This window comes from Phyllostomus hastatus, unplaced genomic scaffold (assembly GCF_019186645.2).
Source record: "Phyllostomus hastatus isolate PE091 unplaced genomic scaffold, TTU_PhHast_1.1 phas_scaffold_142, whole genome shotgun sequence".
In the NCBI taxonomy this organism is placed as follows: domain Eukaryota; kingdom Metazoa; phylum Chordata; class Mammalia; order Chiroptera; family Phyllostomidae; genus Phyllostomus; species Phyllostomus hastatus.
The window spans coordinates 72,718-93,480 of NW_025334010.1; the positions used below are offsets into that span (position 1 = coordinate 72,718).

The 20,763-nt window shown below is 45.8% G+C and overlaps 4 gene segments (V, D, J or C); all 4 read left to right on the top strand.

Annotated features, from left to right (window-relative positions):
- Positions 1-4,608: 4,608 nt before the first annotated feature.
- Positions 4,609-5,271, top strand: LOC123830936. The segment is given in 2 exon segments: positions 4,609-4,757; positions 4,889-5,271. Coding segments are annotated over 2 exon segments (432 nt in total).
- Positions 5,272-9,509: 4,238 nt separating this feature from the next.
- On the top strand, positions 9,510-10,147 carry LOC123830937. The segment is given in 2 exon segments: positions 9,510-9,588; positions 9,720-10,147. Coding segments are annotated over 2 exon segments (477 nt in total).
- A 4,163-nt stretch (positions 10,148-14,310) lies between these two features.
- On the top strand, positions 14,311-14,960 carry LOC123830938. The segment is given in 2 exon segments: positions 14,311-14,401; positions 14,533-14,960. Coding segments are annotated over 2 exon segments (477 nt in total).
- Positions 14,961-19,091: 4,131 nt separating this feature from the next.
- LOC123830939 lies at positions 19,092-19,783 on the top strand. The segment is given in 2 exon segments: positions 19,092-19,222; positions 19,356-19,783. Coding segments are annotated over 2 exon segments (477 nt in total).
- The last annotated feature ends 980 nt before the right edge of the window (positions 19,784-20,763 follow it).

The following is a 20,763-nucleotide window of genomic DNA, read 5'->3' on the forward strand; positions in this document are numbered from 1 at the left end:
GGGTTTAAAATCCCAGGGCCAACCGCAGGCTGGTCATGACCCAGCCATGCACGGAGTCCGCACCTCTTGTCTCATATGTATTTAAAGTCACATAAATCCAACTTTATTGCGTGTACAGTTTTCTCTTGGATTTTCCACTCAGCTCCACGTGAGGGAAACACTTCATTATTTTTCTGTATGAACGTCTAGTTTGTTGCTTCTGAATGATGCACAGTGTCCCTTCACCCTCCTCCAGGGGCAACACCCAATTTCCCTCTAGTTTCTGGCCAGCATTGAAAATGCTTGTACAGATAGCTGTATGTACCCAGGACTGCAGGATTATATGCCCAGAATCAGGGTTGCTGAGTCATTGAAATGCCCTACACGCATGCTACTCTATGTATCAAAGTACCACTAGAGGGCTCTTCAGAATTGCTGTGAGTCTCAAATGCCACTTAAAAGTGGGTAAGACACCCTCTCTGTACAGCATTACGCAGTTTTCTAGATGGTTGCCAGTTCTAGCCATGTAAAAAGGTTCTCATCTTTCTCTTCCGCCCCCACCTTCTCCCAGAACACATCATTGTTAGTGTTTACCATACAGATGCAGATGACAATTTAAAAAAAATAGATAAAATCAAGAATGAGAGAGAGACAGAAAACAATGATTTTGTACTTCTGTGCTCTCACTGGGACTTCTGAATTCTGACCAGCCTGAGTGGACAGACCTCACTGAACGCCTCGGTCATGCCCTCAGCAGAGGCGTCCCCCAGAGCTCTCAGAGTCGGGCACCCCAGAACTGCCCTAACGAGGCCTCCGGGGGAATCCAGCTGATCTGCCAATAAATTAACTTCCTTTTAAGGACAAATATTTTGGCACTCTCTAAATAAAGGCAAGAAAAATAAGAGCCAAACTAGACTTCCAACATTGTGGTAGCATCCATAATTCCAATCATGCAATGAAAAGATATTAGACATGGGAAGAAATGGAAAAATACGGCCTATCAATAGGGGAAAATTGACGATAAAATCCATCCCTGAAACAATACAGATGTCGAAAATTTCAGACAAGACTTTTAAGTAGCTATTATAAAAATATGTTCAAGGATTTAGAGGAGAACATGGTCATAATTTGATCAACTCATAAAAGCGATTAATCCATAGCAATTAAGAAAAAAGGGAAAGGACATATCAGTAATAAAAATAGATATCTCTGTAGGTACAACAGACATGAAAACAATGTCAGAATATCAAAAATAAGTAGTGCCAATAAATGAAATAAAATGATTTGAAAAACACAACCTGCCAACTCATTTGCAATAACATTAGAAATGTAAACATCCACTGCAAAGGAAATTGAATTATTTATCAAAAACACCCCCTCAGAGAAAACTACAAACCCAGATTCCTTTCTGGATGAATTTTGTCAAGCATTTAAGGAAAAAAAAGCCAATTTACATAAACATTTCATTAGACCATAAAGATAAGGGAACACTTCACACGATGTGAAGCCAGCAAAATCTTGATGCCAACATCTGACAAAAATATTACAGAAAAATATCCTGTGTGATCATAGATGAAAAAACCCTTCCCAATACATGAGCAAATCAAATCCAAATGTGTATATACATATATAGTGATAGTACCTCATAACAAGTAGGTTTGTTGCAGGCCAAACAGCGGGTTTGCTTTCAAAATCAATGTATTTCATCATTTTAGCAGAATGATGAAGAATAATTATCCAACCTTTCCAACAGATGCTGGGGAAACTTTTGACAAAATCCAGTACACATTTAATATCAACACTGTCAGCAGACTGCTAATAGAAAAGCAGTCTGTCAATCCGATGGAGGGTAGCAATGAAAAATATACAGCTGATATCCTATTTAGTGGGGAGTATCGAACACTTTCCTCTCACAATTGGGAATGAAGCACGATGTTTTCTCTCACATTATAATGGAGGTCTTAACCATTGTGATAGGCCAAAAACATGATATAAAAGTCCCAAATATTGTAAAGGAAGAAGTAAAATGATCATTATTCTTAGATTACATGGTTGTTTATATGGAAAACCTTAAGGAATCAATGAACCACAAGTAGACATAATGAATGAACTTAGCAAGATCACAGGATACAAGGTCAATGGAAAAAAGTCAAGTGTTTTTGGACGAGTTGCAAACAACCAAAATATTAACTTTCAGGAAGAAATATCATATACAATGGTATCAATAAGAGGAATAAATTTAGCAAAAGATGTTCAATGTAAAACTACAAACCATGGCAAATGAAATTAATATGGAAAGATATATCATGTTTATGGGTTGAAAATTTTAATGCACCGAGATAGCAATTTTCTCAACAAATGATGTTGTAACAACTGGACAGTCACATGAAAAGAACTAAATGTTACTGGTATGTCATACCTTAAACAAAAATCAATATGAGAAGATTCTTAGAGCTAAGTGTAAAAGCAAAGACTACAAATCCCGTAGGGGAAAATACAGGGAGACATCTTTGTGAGTGGAAGGTAGGCGAACATTTCTTATGACACAGAAAGCCAACCAGCAGGAAAAAGTCACTTCGCATTTGGCTCATTTGGTTCCAGAAGGTATTTGTCACACAGACCAATGATTCACAAATGAGAGGAGGAAGCGGACCCGTAAGCCAGACTGACAGCCGCGCGACTCATATTCTCCTGGAGCAGGGAGAGCTTTGGACCCACGCACGGAGGCCGCTCTCTGCCCAGTTCCATCACCATCCAGCTTTGTGTCTCCTCCGTCCATTTCTCTGATGATAGTCTCGCTCGCCTGCTCTGGCCTAGATCTGCTCCCAGAGCGAATTCTGCTTCTCCTCTCCTCGTCCTGCATCTGCAAACTTCTGCAGGAATCCACTGCACCTGAGTCTTGATTCTCTCAACCCACGTGATCCCGAAGCATAGCAATAGTTGAGCTCCCACATCTCTCTTCCACTCAGATCACTGTCCCCAGCAGGGGGCAGCAAAACAGCGTGTTGACTTCAACAATGGCTAATTAGGGCAATGATATTTTTCCTGTTAAGGACAAATCCAAAATGATAATATTCGTTTTAGTTATTCTGTGTGTATTAACTGAGACCCTGGATAGCAAGTTATGGGAATAAGTCCACATTTCTCTTGGCATCACTAATGGCGAACTCTATCTACCCAGAAACAGGGATTAGAAGGGAGAGAACACTGGTTTATGCCATAGAGAATGCATACAGCAGGTGTAAAACGTGCTGGGGTACTCCTAAGTAAACCTGCAGCTACGTAAAATAACAAAGGAGGCGCAGAAGTAGATGGAGAAGAAGCAAGGGAGGCCAGAGTTGGTACGTATCGAAGGTGGGACAGGAGGCTATTATACTAATATACCTAATCTGCATGTACTAGAAATTTTCATAATCAAAAGGAAAATATAAAAAGAAAACTTTTCCCATCATGAGTATTGGTTAATTACATGGAGAGGATTTCATGCCATCATTGTTAGCTGTGCTAAGTTTTTAAGCTGTTGCATTGAAATATTGAACACCTTTCTGCTAATATCAGGAATAATTGATGTTATGCTAAAGTTACCTCTTTATTCAACTATTTTCAGTTAGCTCAAAACATGAGTGAAGGTGCTAAGTATCTCTTTGAATTACATACACAGGTTAAGTGAATACCTTCATGCAAGGAGCCAATGTTTTTAGTAATAATCTTCATGCAGAATATGTTGACCAGAAAGGCAGCAGCCATTACAGAACAGTGTGGCAATTGGGAACAAAGTTAGTAGTACTGCCTTTCTAAGGAAGGAAGGAAGGAAGGAAGGAAGGAAGGAAGGAAGGAAGGAAGGAAGGGAGGGAGGGAGGGAGGGAGGGAGGGAGGAAAAAAGGAAAGGAAAGGAAAGGAAAAGAAAAGAAAAGAAAAGAAAAGAAAAGAAAAGAAAAGAAAAATGACCAGGACCTGGCTAGTGTTGCTCAGTGGTTTGAACACCTACCTGAGACCCAAAGGGTCGCCAGTTCAATTCCCAGTCAGGGCACATGCCTGGGTTGCAGGCCAGGTCCCCAGTAGTGGGCACGTAAGAGGCAACCACACATTGATGTTTCTCTCCCTCTCTTTCTCCCTCCATTCCCCTGTCTCTAAAAATAAATAAATATCTTTTAAAAAAGAAAAAAGAAAGAAGGAAAAAAAAACAAGAAAGCCTTTAAAGGTTTATGGTGACTATATTTAAATTGCATAGGTCACCCTGATGGGAGGTAGAAAAAAAATGAACGAATACAGAGAGAAGAGAAATGTTAGTGTCACAACCCTCCAATGAGACTAGATTCCCTTTATTTGAAGAGATTGTGAATTATAGTGATAGCCTGTCCATCCGGGAGAATGATGCTTCCCAGACAGCCAGCACAGGCAGCCGTGGAGAGAGGAGAGGCGGGCCTCTTGTCAGACTGCAAGGAAGACCCAGTAGGGGAAGAGGACAAAGAGTTTCAGCCTTCACTGACACAGGACATAGGGTGGGTAAACCAGAGTGCCACCTGCCTGAGCAATAAGGGAGGAAGAAGCTTGGACCTTTGTGGGGGGACAGGAGGCGGGGCTGTGCCTTCCTCTGAGGCCTAGGAAGTCCTGAGGCCCATGACATCACGCACTGAATCCTTACACTTTCCTATGTCCCTGCCCTGCTTTCCCCGACACTCAGACCTGGAAACAGCTCCACCCTGCCCCTCCCTGGCCCCTCCCTGCCATGGGCTCCCTGCTCCTCTGCTGTGTGGCCTTTTGTCTCCTGGGAACAGGTGAGTTTGGGAAACAGAGGGGCAAACCCTGCCTTCCATCTGCTGGGTCCTGGCTGGTGCTTCTCCCTTGAGACGGCAGCAAGAGGACCCTTCCTTGGCTCTGCCTCCACTTTCTGTGTGGTTTCCCCCAGGGTCCATGGATGCTGGGGTTACTCAGACCCCAAGGAATAAGATCACCAAGACAGGAAGCAGCATCACTCTGGAATGTTCTCAGAATATGAATCATAACTACATGTACTGGTACCGACAGGACCCAGGACTGGGGCTCCAGCTGATCTACTACTCCCTCAATGTGGAAGTCATTAACAAAGGAGACATCCCTGAGGGCTACAGTGTCTCCAGACCCGAGAAAATGAACTTCCCCCTCTCTGTGAAGACTGCCAGCCCCAACCACACAGCTGTCTACTTCTGTGCCAGCAGTTACTCACACAGCGTTTCTGGGCCACCTGCCCTCTACACAGAAAGACAGGCACATGGGGGAGCTACTTGCTCAAAGGCACAGAAGGCTTCCTGAATGTGGGACGTGGGGTGTGGGATCCCGAGAGCTCTGAGTGGTTGATGCTGTGTGAGCCTCTCTCTGAGCCTGGGGCCACTTTGGGTCAGTGTCCCAGCCACGTGATCACTCTCACTGCACAGGCTGGACCGAACCTTCTCTCATGCTCACTGACCCTCTTTGTCTCTGCTTCTATTTTTACGCCTTAATTTTTGTCAAGTACAGTTTACATTCAGTATTATTTTGTATTAGTTTCAGGTGCACAGCACAGAGGTTAGAAAACCATATACTTTACAGCGTCTCCCTCCCAGTATTTCTAGGACCCTCCTAGGCTCACACATAGTTGTCACGTCAATACTGACTCTCCTCCCTGTGCTGTGCTTTACCTCCTCCTGTCTGTTCTCCAACTGCCAACTTGGACTTCTTAATCCCTTCACCCTTTCACCCAGTCCCCCAAGTTCCCAACCATCTGGCAACCACCAGTCTGTTCTCTCTACCCATGTGTCTGTTTCTATTGTTTATTCATTTATTTTGTTCATTGGATTCCACATATGAGTGAAATCTTATGGTTCTTGTCTTTCTCCATATGACTTATTTCTTTAATACTCTCTAGGATCATCCATGCTGTTCAGAAACATTCTATTTGATGGACAAGTAAATAAAAGTGTTATGACTATATGAACTGGTATTAAATATATACATATATTTATATATCCATACATATGCACACCCCATTTTTTATTTCTTCTCATCTACGAATAAGCACTTGGTTTGATTCCATAGGTTGACTGTCGTAAATACTGCTGCAGTGAACATAGGGGTGCATATGTGTTTTTGACTTGGTGTTTGGGGTTTCTTTGGATATATTCTCAGATGTGGAATCTCTGACTCAGATTTTCTATCATCAATAGATCAATAAAGAACAAGTGCTGCTGAGGATGTGGAGAAAAGGGAACCTTCATGCACTGTTGGTGGGAATGCAGGCTGGTGCAGCCTCTGTGGAAAACAGTATGGAGTTTTCTCAAAAAGTTAAACATGGATCTCCCTTATGACTGTTTCTCTTCTACTGGGTCTAGCCAAATAGTGTTCTTCTAGGAGAATGAACCTGAGCATTTCCCAAAAACATTATGATTTTCATTCAGAGCACACCTTACTATCTCAAGTGCATATAGTTCTTAAGAACCATTAATGGTTTTTAATAGTTCCTTTGCCTCTGTGTCCACCCACTGTGCAATAACCCCCATTCTCTTCTGTTCCTGACTGCAGCCCCTGTATTCTGCCGGTCATTTTTCTCCCAGTTCCTCCAAGCTCAACCCTTGCATAGGCCCGTAGCTGGCTGCATATATTATAAAAACACATTGACTAGCTTTGCTTCTGAAATTTCATTGTAAGTCAATATAATTACCATCAAAACAGACTCAGAAGGTGAAGTCCAAGTACTAGACACTCTGGCCTATAAAAGCTATCGTTCATCTACTGCCTCACACTTGGACCTCTGCTGAGACTAACCACAACCTGCAGGAGCAGAGAGCCTGGCGTTAGTATCTGGGTGTACGGAATTGCAGGAAAAGTTGCCTGCTCTCCAACGTGGAGCCGGAGCAAGGAGCTTGGAGCTTCTGCTTTCCCTCAAGGCATTGGAGTAAATCCTGGGCTTCCCTGCAGGGGGCTCTCTGGGAGTCAGTGAATTCTTCCCAAGACTACAGATTCTTTCATTTCAGGGTGATGTCCCTCCAACTTCCTGTCCCTAGAGGAGTACCTTGCCAGACTCAGCAAGGGCAAGACAGAGGGAAGGAAGTAAGGGGAGGAGTGAGGGAAGGAATACAAACTCAGTATGTCTTCAAGTAGTTCCTCAGGGTTTTCTTCCAGGTGACATGCTGTCTGAGTTCTGGTCCATGTTTATTTTAGTCGTCCAAGATACCACCCTGCCTTCAAATTTACTCTAAAAGGAAGAAAATGCATTTGCTTAAGTACAGTTCTATAAGAAAACTCAGTGGACTTCAGAATGAGACAGGGTGTTTTATTGGGTTATAAGTATGTTCAGGCATATGCAGCAATTGTCTAAGAGAATTGCTGTATTCTTCTCTATTGATACTTAGAAGTTCTTGCAGCTGATGCAGAGACTGCCCCAAGCTCTTCCTGAGAGCTGGGCCACACAGGAGTTATTCCTCTGCCTGGGAGACAACAGGGAGACAGTTTACAAGTCCGCCTTCAAGTTCACCTTCACCTGAGCAGGCCCTCAGCCTCTCACCTATTGCTCCTAACTCAAGATAGATCTATCTCTTCATCCTTCCCTCTTTCTTTAACCACCTTTGCTGTGATACAAGGACTTCCATCAACTCACATCCCTCCTTCTTACACTTAGAACAACCAGAGGCTCTCTCCTTCCTGTCTCTTTAAAATTCATCAGAAAGAATCTTCCCAAATCTCTTCAGTGTCTAGTCACCCATTTCATCTTTTCCCCAGCAGGGGCCAGTAACATTTTATGTACTTATGTTCCTTCCTAAACACTTCCTGTGACGGTAAGACCAGCTTTCAGCAATGACTTCAATGATTCCCTTGTCCTTAAAGGAGCCCCTTGTGGGAAAAGGCTATGTCAGGATTCAGCAAACCCTGCTGCTACGTTCCTGCAGGACATAGGGAAAAGCAAGGGTGAGCGGGAGCGCACGGCTGCTATGTATTAAATACATAAAGATTGAAGAGGTGATCCTTGGAGAGTACAGCTGTAATAGCCAAAATCCAAAACCCCACGATCAGCAGGATGTGAGCAAGGAGTTATTGAATATCAACTGTGGGTCCTCATCAGGTAGGGCAAAGGGAGCTGATGATGAGGAATGGGACCCCTAGGATTAATCTTTGAGATTCAGAATGAAAGCGGAAGACTTTTCCATTGAGACAACCTGCAGAAGGGAGAGGAGAGAGGACAGCACTTGGTTTGGATGCTCCTTACTCAGCAGCACCCCCCACATGTTTAGCTGCTGTAACCAAAGCATGTGTTGGAAAGACTGCTGATCTGAATTTTCTGTTCTGGCACGACTGACGGTACAGGTAAAAGAAAGATGAATGGAGTGTAAATTGAGAAAAGATAGTAAAATCTGAGTGCCAAAGCAGTGAGAATTAGGACTGAGAGATCTGTGTGGTTACCGCATTTCCCGAGGACTCAATGAATGTCCGTTACTGCTTGCAGCCCTTCACGCCTGTCATCCTAATGGGCTGCCTCACCGAGTCCTTGCCGTGTGTCCCCTGTGCCCTGGCTGATGGAGCCACCCTGCTCACTGGGCTGTTCTTCTGAAAGCTCTCTCTCAGCTCTGCAGAGCTCCTTCCAGGTCAGCCTACAGAATAAGCCAGCACATCACGTCCAATCCCAACCTTCCTAATGAGGGCCAGGCCTGCTATGATAGCCTCTCAAAGCTCTACAGTCCTCACCTTCATAGCTGGACAACAGTTGCAATTTAATGTTGTGTAAAAGAGTAGAGACTTGAGTTAAGATAACTGAACAAAGTCTCCAGCCTATCTTGGATATGAGAAGTAAGCAGAAATATGAGTCCTTTCCCTGCCTGGTATGGCTCAGTGGATTGAGTGCAGGCTTATGAACCAAAGGGTCCCCTGTTTGATTCCCAGTCTAGGGCACATGCCTGGGTTGTGGTCCAGGTGCCCAGTAGGGGGTGCACAAGAGACCACCACACATTGATGTTTCTCTCCGTCTCTTTCCCCCTCCCTTCCCCTCTCTAAAAATAAATAAATTAAATCTTCTTAAAAAAGAAAGGAAAAAAGAAGGAAGAAAAAAAAAGACCTTTCAAGCTCTATGCTGACTATATTCAAATTGCATAAACTACCCTAATCTGAGTTAGAAAAAAGTGTATAAACACAGAAAGAAGAGAAATGTTAGTGTCACAACCCTCCAATGAGACCAGATTCTTTCTATTTCATCAGCTTGTGAATTGTTCTGACAGCCTGTTCACCTGGGAGAATGATGCTTCCCCAGAGAGACTGCTCTCTGACAGACAAAGGCAAAAAAAGACACAAGAAGGGAAAACAAGAGAGTAATATTTCAACCTTAGCCCACAGGACATAGGGTAAGTAAATGGGAGTGCCACCTTCCGGGGTAATAAGGAAGGAAGAAGGTCGGACCTTTGTCGGGGGACAGGAGGTGGGGCTGTGCCTTCCTCTGAGGCCTAGGAAGTCCTGAGGCCCATGACATCACGCACTGAATCCTTACACTTTCCCATTTCCCTGCCCTGCTTCACCCAACACTCAGAGCAGGAAACACCTCCACCCGGCTCCACCCTGCCATGGGCTCCCTGCTCCTCTGCTGTGTGGCCTTTTGTCTCCTGGGAACAGGTGAGTTTGGGAAACAGAGGGGCAAACCCTGCCTTCCATCTCCTGGGTCCTGGCTGGTGCTTCTCCCTTGAGACGGCAGCAAGAGGACCCTTCCTTGGCTCTGCCTCCACTTTCTGTGTGGTTCCCCCCAGGGTCCATGGATGCTGGCGTTACCCAGACCCCAAGGAATAAGATCGCCAAGACAGGAAACAGCATCACTCCGCAATGTTCCCAGAATAAATCTCATGACTGTATGTACTGGTACCGACAAGACCCAGGACTGGGGCTCCGGCTGATCTACTATTCCATCAATGTCGAAGTCATTAACAAAGGAGACATTCCTGAGGGCTACAGTGTCTCCAGAACCGAGAAAATGAACTTCCCCCTCTCTGTGAAGACTGCCAGCCCCAACCACACAGTTGTTTACTTCTGTGCCAGCAGTTACTCACACAGCGTTTCTGGGCCACCTGCCCTCTACACAGAAAGACAGGCACATGGGGGAGCTACTTGCTCAAAGGCACAGAAGGCTTCCGGCATGTGGGATGTGGGATGTGGGATCCCGAGAGCTCTGAGTGGTTGATGCTGTGTGAGCCTCTCTCTGAGCCTTGGGCCACTGTGGGTCAGTGTCCCAGCTGCGTGATCACTCTCACTCCACAGGCTGGACTGAACCTTCTCTCATGCTCACTGACCCTCTTTGTCTCTGCTTCTATTTTTACGCCTTAATTTTTGTCAAGTACAGTTTACATTCAGTATTATTTTGTATTAGTTTCAGGTGCACAGCACAGAGGTTAGAAAACCACACACTTTACAGCGTCTCCCTCCCAGTATTTCTAGGACCCTCCTAGGCTCACACATAGTTGTCACGTCAATACTGACTCTCCTCCCTGTGCTGTGCTTTACCTCCTCCTGTCTGTTCTCCAACTGCCAACTTGGACTTCTTAATCCCTTCACCCTTTCACCCAGTCCCCCAAGTCCCCAACCATCTGGCAACCACCAGTCTGTTCTCTCTACCCATGTGTCTGTTTCTATTGTTTATTCATTTATTTTGTTCATTGGATTCCACATGTGAGTGAAATCTTATGGTTCTTGTCTTTCTCTGCATGACTTATTTTTTAACACTCTCTAGGATCATCCATGCTGTCACAAACATTCAATTTTATGACCAGTAAATATTAGGGTTATGACTATATTAACTTGTATTAAATATATACATATATTTACACACAAACACACACACACCCCCCACATTTGTTATTTCCTCTCATCTATGAATAAGCATTTGGTTTGATTCCATAGGTTGACTGTCATAAATACTGCTGCAATGAACAGCGGGGTGCATATATTTTTTTGAATTGGTGTTTGGGGTTTCTTTGGATACATTCCCATATGTGGAATCTCGGAGTCAGAATGTCTATCATCAATAGATCAATCAAGAACAAGTGCTGATGAGGTTGGGGAGAAAGGGAACCCTCATGCACTGCTGGTGGGAATGCAGACTGGTACAGCCACTGTGGAAAACAGTATGGGGTTTTCTCAAAAAGTTAAACATGGATCTCCCCTTATGACTGTCTCTCTTCTAGTGGGTCTAGCCAAATAGTCTTCTTCTAGGAGAATGCACCTCAGCATTTTGCATCAACATCATGATTTTCAATCAGAGCATTCCTTACTATCTCAAATGCAAGGTGGTTTTTAATGGCTCCTTTGCCTCTGTGTCTACCCACTGTGCAATATTCCCCACTCTCTTCTGTTCCTGCCTGCAGACCCTGTATCCTGCCAGCCATTTCTCTCCCAGTTCCTCCAAGCTCAACCCCTGCATAGGACCATAGCTGGCTGCATTTATCCTAAGAACACATTGACTAGCTTGGCTTCTGAAATTTCAATTACGTCAATTTAATTACCATTAAAACAGACTCAGAAGGTGAAGTCCAAGTACTAGACACTCTGGCCTATAAAAGCTATCGTTCATCTACTGCCTCACACTTGGACCTCTGCTGAGACTAACCACAACCTGCAGGAGCAGAGAGCCTGGCGTTAGTATCTGGGTGTACGGAATTGCAGGAAAAGTTGCCTGCTCTCCAACGTGGAGCCAGAGCAAGGAGCTTGGAGCTTCTGCTTTCCCTCAAGGCATTGGAGTAAATCCTGGGCTTCCCTGCAGGGGGCTCTCTGGGAGCCAGTGAATTATTCCCAAGACTACAGATTCTTTCATTTCAGGGTGATGTCCCTCCAACTTCCTGTCCCTAGAGGAGAACCATGCCAGACTCAGCAAGGGAAAGACAGAGGGAAGGAAGAAAGGGAGTGAGGGAAGGAAAATAGACTCATTATGTCTTCAAGTAGTTCCTCAGGGTTTTCTTCTGAGTGACATGCTGTCTGAGTTCTTGTGCATGTTTATTTTAGTCGTCCAAGATACCACCCTGCCTTCAAATTTACTCTAAAAGGAAGAAAATGCATTTGCTTAAGCACAGTTCCATAAGCAGACTCAGAGGACTGCAGAATGAGACAGGGTGTTTTATTGGGTTAAAAGTATGTTCAGGCATATGCAGCAATTGTCTAAGAGAATTCCTGTATTCTTCATTATTGATATTTAGAAGTTCTCAGCAGCTGATCCAGAGACTCCCCTAGCCCTTTCTGAAAGCTGGGCCACACAGGAGTTATCCCAGTGCCTGAGAGACAACAGGGGGAAGTTTACAAGTCCGCCTTCAAGTTCACCTTCACCTGAGCAGGCCCTCAGCCTCTCACCTATTGCTCCTAACTCAAGATAGATCTATCTCTTCATCCTTCCCTCTTTCTTTAACCACCTTTGCTGTGATACAAGGACTTCCATCAACTCACATCCCTCCTTCTTACACTTAGAACACCCAGAGGCTCTCTCCTTCCTGTCTCTTTAAAATTCATCAGAAAGAATCTTCCCAAATCTCTTCAGTGTCTAGTCAATCATTTCATTTTTTTCCAGCAGGGGCCAGTAAATTTTATGTATTTATATTCCACCCTCAACACTTCCTGTGACGGTAAGACCAGCTATCATCAATGACTTCAATGATTCCCTTGGCCTTAAAGGAGCCCCTGGTGGGAAAAGGCTGTGTCAGGATTCAGCAAACCCTGCTGCTACGTTCCTGCAGGACATAGGGAAAGGCAAGGGTGAGCGGGAGCACACAGCTGCTATGTATTAAATACATAAAGATTGAAGAGGTGATCCTTGGAGAGTACAGCTGTAATAGCCAAAATTCAAAACCCCAACATCAGCAGGATGTGAGCAAGGAGTTTACTGAATATCAACAGTGGGTCCTCCTCAGGTAGGGCAAAGGGAGGTGATGATGGGGAATGGGACCCCTAGGATTAATCTTTGAGACTCAGAATGAAAGCGGAAGACTTTTCCATTGAGACAACCTGCAGAAGGGAGAGGAGAGAGGACAGCACTTGGTTTGGATGCTCCTTACTCAGCAGCACCCCCACATGTTTAGCTGCTGTAACCAAAGCATGTGTTGGAAAGACTGCTGATCTGAATTTTCTGTTCTGGCACGACTGATGGTACAGGTAAAAGAAAGATGAATGGAGTGTAAATTGAGAAAAGATAGTAAAATCTGAGTGCCAAAGCAGTGAGAATTAAGACTGAGAGAGCTGTGTGATTACCGCATTTCCCGAGAACTCAGTGAATGTCCGTTACTGCTTGCAGCCCTTCATGCCTGTCATCCTAATGGGCTGCCTCACCGAGTCCTTGCCGTGTGCCCCCTGTGCCCTGGCTGATGGAGCCACCCTGCTCACTGGGCCGTTCTTCTGAATGCTCTCTCTCAGCTCTGCAGAGCTCCTTCCAGGTCAGCCTACAGAATAAGCCAGCACATCACATCCAATCCCAACCTTCCTCGTGAGGCCAAAGCCTACTATGATAGCCTCTCAAAGCTCTGCAGTCCTCACCTTCATAGCTTGGACAACAGTTCCAATTTAACGTTTTGTGAAAGAGTAGAGACTTGAGTTAGGATAACTGAACAAAGTCTCTAGCCTACCTTGGATGTGAGAGTAAGCAAAAATATGAGTCCTTTCCCTGGCTGGTGTGGCTCAGTGAATTGAGTGCCGGCTTATGAGCCAAAGGGTCCCCTATTTGATTCCCAGTCTAGGGCACATGCCTGGGTTGTGGTCCAGGTCCCCAGTAGGGGGTGCACAAGAGACCACCACACATTGATGTTTCTCTCCATCTCTTTCTCCCTCCCTTCCCCTCTATAAAAATAAATAAATTAAATCTTCTTAAAAAAGAAAGGAAAAAAGAAGGAAGAAAAAAAGACCTTTCAAGCTCTATGCTGACTATATTCAAATTGCATAAACTACCCTAATCTGAGTTAGAAAAAAAGTGTATAAACACAGAAAGAAGAGAAATGTTAGTGTCACAACCCTCCAATGAGACCAGATTCTTTCTATTTCATCAGCTTGTGAATTGTTCTGACAGCCTGTTCACCTGGGAGAATGATGCTTCCCCAGAGAGACTGCTCTCTGACAGACAAAGGCAAAAAAGACACAAGAAGGGAAAACAGGAGAGTAACATTTCAACCTTAGCCCACAGGACATAGGGTGGGTAAACCAGAGTGCCACCTGCCTGAGCAATAAGGGAGGGAGAAGGTTGGACCTTTGTGGGGGGACAGGAGGCGGGGCTGTGCCTTCCTCTGAGGCCTAGGAAGTCCTGAGGGCCCATGACATCACGCACTGAATCCTTACACTTTCCTATGTCCCTGCCCTGATTTCCCTGACACTCAGACCTGGAAACACCTCCACCCTGCCCCTCCCTGGCCCCTCCCTGCCATGGGCTCCCTGCTCCTCTGCTGTGTGGCCTTTTGTCTCCTGGGAACAGGTGAGTTTGGGAAACAGAGGGGCGACCCCTGCCTTCCATCTCCTGGGTCCTGGCTGGTGCTTCTCCCTTGAGACGGCAGCAAGAGGACCCTTCCTTGGCTCTGCCTCCACTTTCTGTGTGGTTTCCCCCAGGGTCCATGGATGCTGGGGTTACCCAGACCCCAAGGAATAAGATCGCCAAGACAGGAAGCAGCATCACTCTGGAATGTTCTCAGAATATGAATCATGACTACATGTACTGGTACCGACAAGACCCAGGACTGGGGCTCCAGCTGATCTACTATTCCATCAATGTCGAAGACATTACAAATGGAGACATCCCCCATGGCTACAGTGTCTCCAGAACCGAGAAAATGAACTTCCCCCTCTCTGTGAAGACTGCCAGCCCCAACCACACAGCTGTCTACTTCTGTGCCAGCAGTTACTCACACAGCGTTTCTGGGCCACCTGCCCTCTACACAGAAAGACAGGCACATGGGGGAGCTACTTGCTCAAAGGCACAGAAGGCTTCCTGCATGTGGGACGTGGGGTGTGGGATCCCGAGAGCTCTGAGTGGCTGATGCTGTGTGAGCCTCTCTCTGAGCCTTGGGCCACTGTGGGTCAGTGTCCCAGCCACGTGATCACTCTCACTGCACAGGCAGGACTGAACCTTCTCTCATGCTCACTGACCCTCTTTGTCTCTGCTTCTATTTTTACACCTCAATTTTTGTCAAGTACAGTTTACATTCAGTATTATTTTGTATTAGTTTTAGGTGCACAGCACAGAGGTTAGAAAACCATATACTTTACAGCGTCTCCCTCCCAGTGTTTCCAGGACCCTCCTAGGCCCACACATAGTTGTCACGTCATTACTGACTCTCCTCCCTGTGCTGTGCTTTACCTCCTCCTGTCTGTTCTCCAACTGCCAACTTGGACTTCTTAATCCCTTCACCCTTTCACCCAGTCCCCCAAGTTCCCAACCATCTGGCAACCACCAGTCTGTTCTCTCTACCCATGTGTCTGTTTCTATTGTTTATTCATTTATTTTGTTCATTGGATTGCACATGTGAGTGAAATCTTATGGCACTTGTCTTTCTCTGCATGACTTATTTTTTTAACACTCTCTAGGATCATCCATGCTGTCACAAACATTCAATTTTATGAACAAGTAAATATTAGGGTTATGACTATATTAACTTGTATTAAATATATACATATATTTACACACAAACACACACACACACCCCACATTTGTTATTTCCTCTCATCTATGAATAAGCATTTGGTTTGATTCCATAGGTTGACTGTCATAAATACTGCTGCAATGAACAGCGGGGTGCATATATTTTTTTGAATTGGTGTTTGGGGTTTCTTTGGATACATTCCCATATGTGGAATCTCGGAGTCAGAATGTCTATCATCAATAGATCAGTCATGAACAAGTGCTGATGAGGTTGGGGAGAAAGGGAACCCTCATGCACTGCTGGTGGGAATGCAGACTGGTACAGCCACTGTGGAAAACAGTATGGGGTTTTCTCAAAAAGTTAAACATGGATCTCCCTTATGACTGTCTCTCTTCTAGTGGGTCTAGCCAAATAGTCTTCTTCTAGGAGAATGCACCTCAGCATTTTGCATCAACATCATGATTTTCAATCAGAGCATTCCTTACTATCTCAAATGCAAGGTGGTTTTTAATGGCTCCTTTGCCTCTGTGTCTACCCACTGTGCAATATTCCCCACTCTCTTCTGTTCCTGCCTGCAGACCCTGTATCCTGCCAGCCATTTCTCTCCCAGTTCCTCCAAGCTCAACCCCTGCATAGGACCATAGCTGGCTGCATTTATCCTAAGAACACATTGACTAGCTTGGCTTCTGAAATTTCATTCTAAGTCAATATAATTACCATCAAAACAGACTCAGAAGGTGAAGTCCAAGTACTAGACACCCTGGCCTATAAAAGCTATCCTTCATCTACTGCCTCACACTTGTACCTCTGCTGAGACTAATCAGAACCTGCAGGAGCAGAGAGCCTGGCGTTAGTATCTGGATGTACAGAATTGCAGGAAAAGTTGTCTGCTCTCCAACGTGGAGCCAGAGCATGCAGCTTGGAGATTCTGCTTTCCCTCAAGGCATTGGAGTAAATCCTGGGCTTCCCTGCAGAGGGATCTCTGGGAGCCAGTGAATTCTTCCCAAGACTGCAGATTCTTTCATTTCAGACTGATGTCCCTCCAACTTCCTGTCCCTAGAGGAGTACCTGGCCAGACTCAGCAAGGGAAAGACAGAGGGAAGGAAGAAAGGGAGGAGTGAGGGAAGGAAAATAAACTCAGTATGTCTTCAAGTAGTTCCTCAGGGTTTTCTTCTGAGTGACATGCTGTCTGAGTTCTTGTGCATGTTTATTTAAGTCCTCCAAGATGCCACCCTGCCTTCAAATTTACTCTAAAAGGAAGAAAATGCATTTGCTTAAGCACAGTTCTATAAGCAGACTCAGAGGACTGCAGAATGAGACAGGGTGTTTTATTGGGTTATAAAGTATGTTCAGGCATATGCAGCAATTGTCTAAGAGAATTCCTGTATTCTTCACTGTTGATATTTAGAAGTTCTCAGCAGCTGATCCAGAGACTCCCCTAGCTCTTCCTGAAAGCTGGGCCACACAGGAGTTATCCCAGTGCCTGGAAACAAGGGGAAGACAGTTTACAACTCTGCCTTCAAGTTCACCTTCACCTGAGCAGGCCCTGAGCCTCTCATCTATTACTCCTAACTCAAGATAGATCTATCTCTTCGTCCTTCCCTCTTTCTTTAACCACCTTTGCTGTGATACAAGGACTTCCATCAACTCACATCCCTCCTTCTTACACTTAGAACACCCAGAGGCTCTCTCCTTCCTGTCTCTTTAAAATTCATCAGAAAGAATCTTCCCAAATCTCTTCAGTGTCTAGTCACCCATTTCATCTTTTTTCCAGCAGGGGCCAGTGACATTTTATGTATTTATGTTCCTTCCTAAACACTTCCTGTGACAGTAAGACCAGCTTTCAGCAATGACTTCAATGATTCCCTTGGCCTTAAAGGAGCCCCTGGTGGGAAAAGGCTGTATCAGGATTCGGCAAATCATGGTGCCACGTTCCTTCAGGACATACGGAAAAGCAAGGGTGAGCGGGAGCGCACGGCTGCTATGTATAAAATACATAAAGATTGAAGAGGTGATCCTTGGAGAGTACAGCTATAATAGCCAAAATTCAAAACCCCAAGATCAGCAGGACGTGAGCAAGGAGTTTATTGAATATCAACAGTGGGTCCTCCTCAGGTAGGGCAAAGGGAGCTGATGATGGGGAATGGGACTCCTAGGATTAATCTTTGAGACTCAGAATGAAAGCGGAAGACTTTTCCATTGAGACAACCTGCAGAAGGGAGAGGAGAGAGGACAGCACTTGGTTTGGATGCTCCTTACTCAGCAGCACCCCCCACATGTTTAGCTGCTGTAACCAAAGCATGTGTTGGAAAGACTGCTGATCTGAATTTTCTGTTCTAGCGTGACTGGTGGTGCAGATAAAAGAAAGATGAATGGAGTCTAAATTGAGAAAAGATAGTAAAATCTGAGTGCCAAAGCAGTGAGAATTAGGACTGAGAGAGCTGTGTGATTACAGCATTTCCCAAGAACTCAGTGAATGTCCGTGACTGCTTGCAGCCCTTCACACGTGTTATCCTAATGGGCTGTCTCACTGAGTCCTTGCCACGTGCCCTCTGTGCCCTGGCTGATGGAGCCACCCTGCTCACTGGGCCGTTCTTCTGAATGCTCTCTCTCAGCTCTGCAGAGCTCCTTCCAGGTCAGCCTACAGAATAACCCAGCACATCACGTCCAATCCCAACCTTCCTAATGAGGCCAAGGCCTGCTATGATAGCCTCTCAAAGCTCTGCAGTCCTCACCTTCATAGCTGGACAACAGTTGCAATTTAATGTTGTGTAAAAGAGTAGAGACTTGAGTTAAGATAACTGAACAAAGTCCCTAGCCTACCTTGCATGTGAGAAGTAAGCAGAAATATGAGTCCTTTCACTGGCTGGTGTGGCTCAGTGAATTGAGTGGTGACTTATGAGCCAAAGGGTCCCCTGTTTGATTCCCAGTCTAGGGCACATGCCTGGGTTGTGGTCCAGCTCCCCAGTAGGGGGCGCACAAGAGCCCACCACACATTGATGTTTCTCTCTGTCTCTTTCCCCCTCCCTTCCCCTCTATAAAAATAAATAAATTAAATCTTCTTAAAAAAGAAAGGAAAAAAGAAGGAAGAAAAAAAAAGACCTTTCAAGCTTTATGCTGACTATATTCAAATTGCATAAACTACCCTAATCTGAGTTAGAAAAAAGTGTATAAACACAGAAAGAAGAGAAATGTTAGTGTCACAACCCTCCAATGAGACCAGATTCTTTCTATTTCATCAGCTTGTGAATTGTTCTGAAAGCCCGTTCACCTGGGAGAATGATGCTTCCCCAGAGAGACTGCTCTCTGACAGACAAAGGCAAAAAAGACACAAGAAGGGAAAACAAGAGAGTAATATTTCAACCTTAGCCCACAGGACATACGGTAAGTAAATGGGAGTGCCACATTCCTGGGCAATAAGGGAGGAAGAAGCTTGGACCTTTGTGGGGGGACAGGAGGCGGGGCTGTGCCTTCCTCTGAGGCCTAGGAAGTCCTGAGGGCCCATGACATCACGCACTGAATCCTTACACTTTCCTATGTCCCTGCCCTGATTTCCTGACACTCAGACCTGGAAACACCTCCACCCTGCCCCTCCCTGGCCCTCCCTGCCATGGGCTCCCTGCTCCTCTGCTGTGTGGCCTTTTGTCTCCTGGGAACAGGTGAGTTTGGGAAACAGAGGGGCGAAACCCCTGCCTTCCATCTGCTGGGTCCTGGCTGGTGCTTCTCCCTTGAGACGGCAGCAAGAGGACCCTTCCTTGGCTCTGCCTCCACTTTCTGTGTGGTTTCCCCCAGGGTCCATGGATGCTGGGGTTACCCAGACCCCAAGGAATAAGATCACCAAGACAGGAAGCAGCATCACTCTGGAATGTTCTCAGAATATGGATCATGACTGTATGTACTGGTACCGACAAGACCCAGGACTGGGGCTCAGGCTGATCTACTATTCCATCAATGTCGAAGACATTACAAATGGAGACATCCCCCATGGCTACAGTGTCTCCAGAACCGAGAAAATGAACTTTCCCCTCTCTGTGAAGACTGCCAGCCCCAACCACACAGCTGTCTACTTCTGTGCCACCAGTTACTCACACAGCATTTCTGGGCCACCTGCCCTCTACACAGAAAGACAGGCACATGGGGGAGCTACTTGCTCAAAGGCACAGAAGGCTTCCTGCATGTGGGACGTGGGGTGTGGGATCCCGAGAGCTCTGAGTGGTTGATGCTGTATGAGCCTCTCTCTCAGCCTTGGGCCACTTTGGGTCAGTGTCCCAGCCACGTGATCACTCTCACTGCAGAGGCTGGACTGAACCTTCTCTCGTGCCCACTGACCCTCTTTGTCTCTGCTTCTATTTTTACGCCTCAATTTTTGTCAAGTACAGTTTACATTCAGTATTATGTTGTATTAGTTTTGGGTGCACAGCAGAGTGGTTAGAAAACCATATACTTTACAGCGTCTCCCTCCCAGTGTTTCCTGGACCCTCCTAGGCTCACACATAGTTGTCACGTCATTACTGACTCTCCTCCCTGTGCTGTGCTTTACCTCCTCCTGTCTGTTCTCCAACTAGTGACCCATTATCCATATGACGTTGATAGCACAGGGAAAGGGGAGCTGCCCTCTGAGTCTGCGGTCTCCAGAGTGAGAAAGGGACGTTTTCCTCTAAGACCTGTGTAGACCAGCCCTTCTCAGCCATCTCGGCACCACCCCTACGGTCTGCACAAAAAGCATAGTCACAAGGGTGAGGGAGTTCCACCTTCACCAGCCCCTCAGCTACTGAAGCCACTGGGAATATTCCCAGACTCCTCAGCCCCGACTGGCCACTGTGGTCTGAGCATCACTCTGAGCGGAAAGCTATCCCTGGGTCAGTCTCTCCTAGGCCGGCAGAGGCCAGGCTCGCAGGCGGGACTGACTCCTCCCCTGTGTCTACCTGCAGTGTCCACCTGGGGCTTGCACAACGGCGTCCTTCAATGTGAGTGTGATATGACTGGACAGTTGCCTATGGCCACCTGCAGGATGGCCTTTGCTGGCCGAGGGGCAGGGACAGGTTCCTATGGCTGCCTGGGCTGCCTGTCTCTGACCAACGGTTCCTTCCTCACTTACAGCTCGTTACTTCCCACACAGTATCTCAAAGTCCCAACCCCGATCCTGCTCCCCACAGCCTCAGGTCCTCATTCCATGCCTCCAACCGCTTTCAGCAGTCTA